This window comes from Gadus chalcogrammus, chromosome 21 (assembly GCF_026213295.1).
Source record: "Gadus chalcogrammus isolate NIFS_2021 chromosome 21, NIFS_Gcha_1.0, whole genome shotgun sequence".
Classification (NCBI taxonomy): Eukaryota; Metazoa; Chordata; class Actinopteri; order Gadiformes; family Gadidae; genus Gadus; species Gadus chalcogrammus.
In genome coordinates this window covers 10,666,839-10,675,070 of record NC_079432.1, presented here as the reverse complement: position 1 = coordinate 10,675,070, position 8,232 = coordinate 10,666,839, and the positions used below count along the sequence as shown (strand labels likewise).

Sequence of the window (8,232 nt, the reverse complement as noted above, 5' to 3'; positions counted from 1 at the left end):
TTGCTAGGCAACCAAAATCAACAATCAGTCTGCGACGTTAGCAATAAAATGCTCTTGTATCGATTCAGTAATTTTTAATCAAAATATGTTCAAATGAAAGTGTTAAAGAACCATTCGTAATTATATATAGGCCGTAATGTTTGTTTTATATTTAAGTACAAAGGACATAATAAAAATTGCCCATCTAAAACAAGAAAAACTCAAAAAAACGTATGTGAATGTACATTTGTGAATTTCTAATGAACCTCAATCGTTGCCATCTCTGCTCTTCCCTGTATAATACATCAACAGAGAAAACGTATCTGTGTACTAATAACTACAGTATTACATACTACCCCACATTTGTGCCACAACTACAAAGATGTCCCCTTTCAAGTGAGTAGAAAGTGTGGGCAAATGTGCAATGTGTGGACAGTGTGTTAGGGATGCAGGCTTTATGTCCTATGATGGAGATCACTGGGGGTAACAAGGGTGCGAACACACGAGTAGAGCAAACTAAAATGGCAAACAGCGAGGCCAAAGTGCTTCTGTCGTTCCTGCAGATCCAAGGTTGCTCCTCTACAGTCTGGGAGAGAAAATACAGAGCTGAGTAGAGAGAGGGAGAGAGAGAGAGGAGGATAAAGTACAGAAATATCAGAGTATAGACAAAGATAGAAGTTAGTAGCATCCCATTAGGTGGAAGTAGCTCGTTGAGTGGGGAAGGAGGTTCGAGGATGATTTAAGAAGCCAGGCTTTGACCGTGGCTCCGAGGCACTGCTCCGTCACTGTCCGAGTTGTGCAACACAGCCCGACAAGACGCACGCTTCCATCGCGCTGCACTGGCTCTAATGGACTGCCCTGACGTCAGCCGTCCACCGTGCAGGAAGGAAGGAAGGAAGGTCAGCCCGCGCACTCCGGATGCTGCTGTAGTTTTTACAAGTGCCCAGAAGCACAGTGAAGTGAGTCCCTGGCTCAAGATGTTTACCAATCCTGGTGTGTGCTAGTGGCCACGAAAGGCATATCGTTTTGGCAAGGCAGTCAACATGGCCTCTCGCCCTTAATGACTAAATCAATATGAAGAAATGTCACGGTGGCTCGACAGATCACGGTCTAGTCGGAAGCAGGATGCGACCGCTGGGATATCCCAGAAAAAAATCCAGAATATTTCAATGAATGCAGTAGATACGATCAAAGGGTAACCAAAGGGAGAAGTGTGCCAGTTTCCCATGGCATCCAGGGAAATTTTGATTTGAAAATAATGCATCATGTTACACATTACACCTTATTTCCAGTGCTTTTAGAAACGCTGTTTGAATGAAGAGTGAATACCAAACATCACATTTTACTTTATGCTTACAAATGTTTTCTCATATCTCACAGCTTTGGAAAGTTCAATTCATGATTTTCTTTTAGTCGAGGAAATCAAGGAGGCTGCAGATTTTGTATATATAGATATTGTTAAAACATGGCTGCAGTCTCTTTTCCTTTTGCATTAGGCAAAAAAGTATACATTAGATTAGTGAATAAGGTTTTGATGATCAGGCGCCCCCTTGTGTCGACCTATAACCTAGCAAGTAGAGCATGGGTCCTGATTGTACAATTCCTTTAAGTTTAACATGTTTCACAATTGCGTCACGAAATACAAACAAACTTTAACTCGTTTCCATTCATCATGACCACAGCATAAATAATACAAAGCACAAACCAAAATAACAGAAAAGTCCACAGAGGAGCAGAAAATTGCACCAATGGCCCATCACATTGTTGAGCGGACGAAAACAGCTGAAGAAAACAAGAACATAATAATTCAAATAATAATTCATACTATTTTGTTCACCCGCTCGATTCTTTCTGTTGAAGAACCGAAAACTGCAGCGAAGGTCGGAATCCTTATGCGTCACAAAAACGTCCCCTCGCTGCTCGAGCGAGCGCACGTCGGAGTCCTCGTGCTTCTGGTGCCTTGCGATCGGCCTTTAACCCCCAGCCCACCCAGGCCTTTCACCAATTATAAAAGCCGTCATCGCCCCCCGAGATGTTGCTGGTGGAGGAGCTGAGGTCTAGGCTCTGATGACTGCTGTCCGTGCCCACCGATTCCACCGTGCCGTCCCCCGAGCTGTCCAGGTGGATGCTGCCGCCCGCAGGGCTGATGTTCTCCACCGCCCCGTCCGCCGCGTCGCTGTCCGACTCGCTGCCGCTGTCCAGGCTGCTCCCGCTGGAGCCGCTGCTGCTGCTGCTGCTGCTGGTCGTGCTGCTGTCATCTTGGATCACCGTCACCTCCGGAGGCGTGGCTCCTGAGAAACCCAACAACCAAAACAAACACAGTGATACTTGTCCCATAAAAATAATTAACGCATGGAGATGGAGGGTCAAAAAAAGCATCAAGTATAATAATTCAGCCAGTTGAACCCTTGGTCACCCAAGACAATCAAAACAATTGTAAATAAGAAGGAAGAGGGTATCACATCTCGCTGGTGTTTCTAACGGGCACGTCGAGATACACAAGCTGGCTTTCCAGCACGCAGACAAACAGACTAGCTCGCTTTTGGCCCAACCAGCTCGTTCTCTCTGAAACCAAGAGACCGCCCAGGATTTAAAAGAGAAACGTAAAATAAAACCATAAGATGGCACGTGCATAAATAAAGTCGATTGTTTTCAAAAAAAGCTGCAGCACACTGAACGGTGTTGAGCCGTGTTTGAAAAATAATAAGAGTGTTGTGAGGGCCTAGGCCGGTGTCCTACACCCGCAGGGCAGTAGGAACTAGGAAGCATCCCTGCAGCGCGGGAGAGACTGGCACCGCGACGCTTGCCATCTCGCTTGCTCGTGGCGTTTGACGCACCTCTCACCTTCCCTCTCGTTGACGATCACCTGTCTCCGGGTCTTGGTATCGGCGCTGAGGTTCTGCACCATGCTGTCGATGAAGTTATCCACAGCAAGGCAGCGCGTCTGCGAGCGGATCGTCTGGCGGCAGATGGGACACTCGTCTTTGCGCTTGCGCCACTCGCCGATGCAGTACAGGCAGAAGATGTGACTGCAGTTCAACACGTAAGCCTGTCGCCAAAAGTAGACATACATTTTTTTTTAATTCAATGCAATTGTTTCGATACTTTTCTTTTGCTTCCTTCGTGCTAGAGGGAGTAAAACTTTGGACACATCATTAGAGACAATTAGTATATTTTAACAATGACAAGCAACAGCGAGTCCGACACGGCAAGTTAATCTAATGTACATGTTTGGAAACAGTTTGTTTGCAACTATATGCAAGTTATACGTGGCATCCATCTTGAAATCCATCTGGAATCTAAGCTGTGTCCATTTACAAATGCAACTCCAAGATTTAACCTTGTTTAAATCAAGTTTCTGGTCACGGAGCTCTTTCAAAGGAGATCAACAATAACTCCTCACGCTCTTTCATTGATTGTCGACGCCCTCTTACCTGAATGAAGAGCTCGGAACAAATGATACACTGGAGCTCATTCTCCATCACCTCCGTCATCTGCGTGACCACTTGCTCTTTCTTGGCCCTCTCCTTCTCCTTCTCCTCCTGGTCCACCATGATAGATGCAGGGTAAAAGGTGAGTGTGGTTGGAGCAGTCAATGTACAATACATGTCCCAAACAACGAAACGTACGTCAATTGTCTATAGTAAGTAATGGTTTTGTACTTTGTCTGAAGCAACAATCACCATGCTTGGTTGGCCAATACTACCATTACAGAATGAGTGGGATCGAAATGTGACAATGACCATACTTACTTTGGTAAGTTCTAGCTCCCTGTTTTTCGCCAAAAGGACTTGTTCAAAGCCTTGCCGAGAATGGGCGAGCTCCTCCATGACGTTCCTTTGCTGTTGGCCGTCACAGGACAGTTTGAAAGACTTCAAAACTGATGAAATTACTATTTGGTTAGATTTAAAAAACAAACTAAATATTTTTGGGGTTTTATGTTTAATCAAAGAGCACGTGAAACTGATTCCAGTTTTCACTTTTAGTATTCTCAATTGTTCCACATCATCTACTGATATAAGCTCAATAAGTGAGAACACAAGTTTGATATTTTAGCTAAAGACTCATTGCAAAAGCAAATTATTAAATCACATTCTCTGCAAACTTCAAATCCGACCTTACCTCCTGTAAGGCGTCTTCTAGTTGTTTCTTTAAGACCTCTTCTTCCTGCTTTGTCTTCTGGGCCTTGAAATCAAGTACCACATTACAGACACAATTCAGGAGATTGTACAAAACAATTGGCCTCAGATATACAAGCCCAACCCGAGCTCAACGCTGACCCAGTGCAAGAGGAGGTTGTGAAAAAGCAAGTAAAGTAGGGAACACTGTATTATTGCTGCGGAAGTATTACCTCAAGATACAATTCTGGGACCAAATTAAGTCTACAAATTCTGTCTGCCAATCACCAACACAGTTCTGTATAGGTCTACAATGGCCTCACATATACAGAACAATAATATCAATGCTGCTTTGGGATTTCTTGATTCTATGTTTTTTTTTTAATTGAAAGACACAAGTTTTTACTTCAATGAACATTGCAGCAGAAATGTTTGTTAATGGTGTTAACTTTAGATATGGGGACTGAAGTTAAAAGGTCAGTCAACCTTTTGCTTCGCTAGCCCTCTGTTTGGAGCAAACGTTTCAACTCACGGTGGGGCCAAGGTAGTGCTTTTCTACTTCTACCCCTTTTGGAATTTGAAACACAGGGGGCTCACGCGACAGCCCCGAGAGGCTCTGCTCGGTGACTGACCAGTTGTGCTCTGGTCTGGCTGAAGGACTTCTCCAGCATCTCCATGTGCTGCGTCTTGGTGCGCAGCGCCCCCAGCTGGCCCTGCAGCTCCCTGACCTGGGCCTCCTGGGAGGCGTCCCCCTGCTGGGACGTGCCCTCCAGCGTGGCCAACTGCTTCTGGGTGCCCTTGACTCGCGCTCGCAGGGTCAGGAGGTTCTGGCTGAACCTGGTTAGGGAGCAGGTGTGGGATAATAATAATAATTATTATTACTATTTTCCTTCATCCGTCAGTCAATTCAGCTCAGAAGGGTCATTGCAACCTGGATGGATAAGGTTACAGTACACTGCAAATAACCACTTTGCCCATCACTACTACATACATCTGAAGATTGTCCCGTTCGCTGGGACTGTTGGAGTCGTCAGAGATCAAGATGGCTTCCTGCCGTTTCCCAGCGTGAAGCGGCGTGTCCTCCGACGGCGGCCTGGCCCTCTGTCTAGGTTCTGTATCCAGGCCCGGCGTGTCCTCCGACGGCGGCCTGGCCCTCTGTCTAGGTTCTGTATCCAGGCCCGGCGTGTCCTCAGACGGCGGCCTGGCCCTCTGTCTGGGTTCTGTATCCAGGCCCGGTGGGGAACAGGAAGTGTTTGGCATGGAGCCGCGATAAAGCTTCTGCTTTGAGGAGGTGGACGGCTCCGTTTCATCCGTGCTGAACTTCCTTTTGCTGGTATTGGCCACAGGGAGCGCCTTGGGACTCAGACTGTTCACCTGCGCCAGGTGGGGTTCTAGTTCTTTGAGGGGCCGTCTAACAAATATATACTCATGCTCCACTTGGGCTCCAGCCGCAGCAACACCGAGCTTTATGGAGTCCCCCAGGCGGAGTCGGTGGGCTCTCTCCGCAGGTATGCGTATCCCATTCACCCACACGCCATTTAGACTCTAGAAGGGCGGGCGGAAAGATACACTTTTAACAAGTTATAATGACAATCTAACCACAATGTTATTATTACAATATAATACAGCCAAATCATTTTACTTTTTTTTGTATGTCCCCTAATCACACTAAGCTTTACGGCAGGCCTATTCAACTAGCGGCCCGTGGGCCAAATGCGGCCCCTCTTAATTTTTTTCTGACCCGCAAGGGTTGCATGCAAAAAATAAATAAAATAAAGGAGAAACATAGTTGCATGCAAATCAGGTTTCCGTGTGTAGCCGGTGATACTAGCCAGTATCAGTACCCCACAATCAGGAAATGGCATCACTTATTCTGACAATGTTTGGCTCAACTGATACGTGTGAGTCTAGCTTTTCTCATATGATTGCCATCAGAACAAGGGCACATTGCTCCATGACCTATGATAAGCTGCATGAGTGTCTCAGGATGAGCCAAACTAGGCAAACAAGGTAGTGCAATCGTTCTCACTGACTCAAAATGTCTCATATGTACAGTAGTTCTGTTTTGTGATGATTTAAACAACATTGTTGAATTCTAAATACGTGTCCAAAATATGTGAGAACAAAATATTTTATAATGATACGATTAAAAGTGAAGAAGGAAGGAATGCGTCTGACAAGTTTATTCCATGTAGTAGTACTATATATATATTAAGTTAACACTACTTTAGGTATGATTTATTTGTAGCGATTTATTCATGTAGTTTTACTCTGTGTGGCCCATGAACCCCTAGTGGTTTTCCTTTTCTGCCCACTTGTTAAGGAGGTTGAATAGCCCTGCTTTACGGGCAACATTTAAGGCTTGACGCACCACCTAACTTCCCTTAATTGTCGAGAAGGAAACCTTTGGACCAGCGTAGTGTGGGATCCCTCTCCGCAGGGATGCCACAATGGAAATACATGGTAGCATAACAAGCATATAATCTAGCTGTACAAATAAGAAAGGAGCAAAAACAGGGTACTTGGGTTACTATTACTTGAACTTTGCATACCTTTTTGTCTGTGACAGTCCAATGCCCATCTCCCTTTTGCTTGAAGCAACAGTGCAGTCTGGAGATCATCAGAGGGCAAGACGGTGATACGAGCTGGTAGGTGACGTCTACACCACGTCCAATCTTGATCTGTCCAGTACACAAACAAGGTTCACATCAGGTCATCGATTGAACTAACGCTTTGCATCTAGCTTCGTTCCGGAGTTGTAATTGAGTGTATATCGTACACGCTAGTTGTATCGAGCAAACGTATTAAACGTATTAACGTAGGTAAGCCAAAATATTACGTGTTTGTTTTTACGTGCATTTGATCAATAAGGTCTGCCTGGTGAGTTTAAACCGCTAGTGTTACTATACTTAAATGTAGCTAGTGTTAAAAAAAATAATGAAAGATAGCCTGTGGTTTAACTAGCAAACCCGAACCTCTTGATTCTCCGGCAACAGAAGCCAGTCTGCATTGCTTCCGATCCGCGTCAAACAGCATGCTTCAGGAATTGCGGATTCTTGCTTATCACATGCTGAGGACTCGGATGTCACTGTTTCCATTTTTAACTCATCCTATATAACTAATTCAAAACAATGAAACTGATATAAATAAAGCCCAAACTTGCTAGGAGCTTCTTCTTGCTCTTCTTCAGCTGTTTTGTGTGTGTGTGGCGGGGAATTACTGCCGCCCTCTGTACAGGAGACGGAATCAGACTGGCGATAAGTAACAAGTACAAAAACATAAAGATACCAACACTATTGATAAAATTCTGTAAATCAATCCGGTTGCTTGTAGAAACGGCTGTAGCAAAAAAAAAAAAGAAGCAAGTAAACAATGCACGTTGGTTTCCATGGAGTTAAATGTATGTGTTTGTATATTTTGTCACATTGCAACCATGAATGAAACCACTGTTTGTTGTAACTTGGCCCATCCCTCAACGCACTAAAGTAGTGTCAAAACGCAGCTGGGACAGGTGGCAATAAAATAAAATAAAATTAAAGGAACGAGAGATTGGAAGTGGTTTAGACATTGCAGTTTTGCAACGATGGAAAGGGTTTTGTTGAGAAAAAATTAACACAACTTTCAGTTGACAATATATCAGAAATAATTTTATAAAGAATTATAAAAACGTGACTAAATATGATACATTTGTTCTCTATGAGCAGTGAAAACTCAAGAAAACATGTCCCACTGTTTATTTATTTTTTTCTATTTAGGTGTTTACATAGCTATTCGATTCTGATTTATTTAAATAATTATGCCAAGGTTAATGGTATACTCAAAGTGTCATCTCTTCTTTCCCTTTACTAAAACTATCAGATTTGTATCCACTGTCCTCTTTCTCGTGTCCCTTCTCGACACTCCTCATTCTCCTCCAGACGTGCCAACTGCCACATCTCTGTTTCCCTCGACTTGCAGGCATGCTGCAAGTTGGACAACACATTTAGCCTTTAGCGACAGTGTTCAGGCCTAGTCTATGCAATAAGGTTATTAAACAATTCATATCATTGTAAAATTATTAATTATAATACCAAACCAAAGTTTTATTAAAAAGATAATATGGGTATTCATATTGATTCCCCAGTAGTACAATAAC

At 44.0% G+C, this 8,232-nt stretch overlaps 1 protein-coding gene across 2 annotated transcripts; it reads right to left on the bottom strand.

Annotated features, from left to right (window-relative positions):
- Positions 1-26: 26 nt before the first annotated feature.
- rnf8 (ring finger protein 8, E3 ubiquitin protein ligase) lies at positions 27-7,399 on the bottom strand. 2 transcript variants are annotated; one of them, XM_056580681.1, is made up of 9 exons: positions 7,073-7,399; positions 6,650-6,778; positions 5,089-5,642; positions 4,730-4,934; positions 4,102-4,164; positions 3,732-3,821; positions 3,414-3,521; positions 2,817-3,028; positions 27-2,270 (listed from the first exon to the last, which is right to left on the bottom strand). In XM_056580681.1, the coding sequence occupies exons 1-9, from the start codon at positions 7,193-7,195 to the stop codon at positions 2,234-2,236; spliced, it is 1,521 nt and encodes a 506-aa protein (XP_056436656.1). In that variant the 5' UTR covers positions 7,196-7,399; the 3' UTR covers positions 27-2,233. The 2 variants fall into 2 exon arrangements, with proteins under 2 accessions (XP_056436656.1, XP_056436655.1); XM_056580680.1 differs by having other exon boundaries at positions 2,824-3,028; positions 7,073-7,342.
- Between the last annotated feature and the right edge of the window lie 833 nt (positions 7,400-8,232).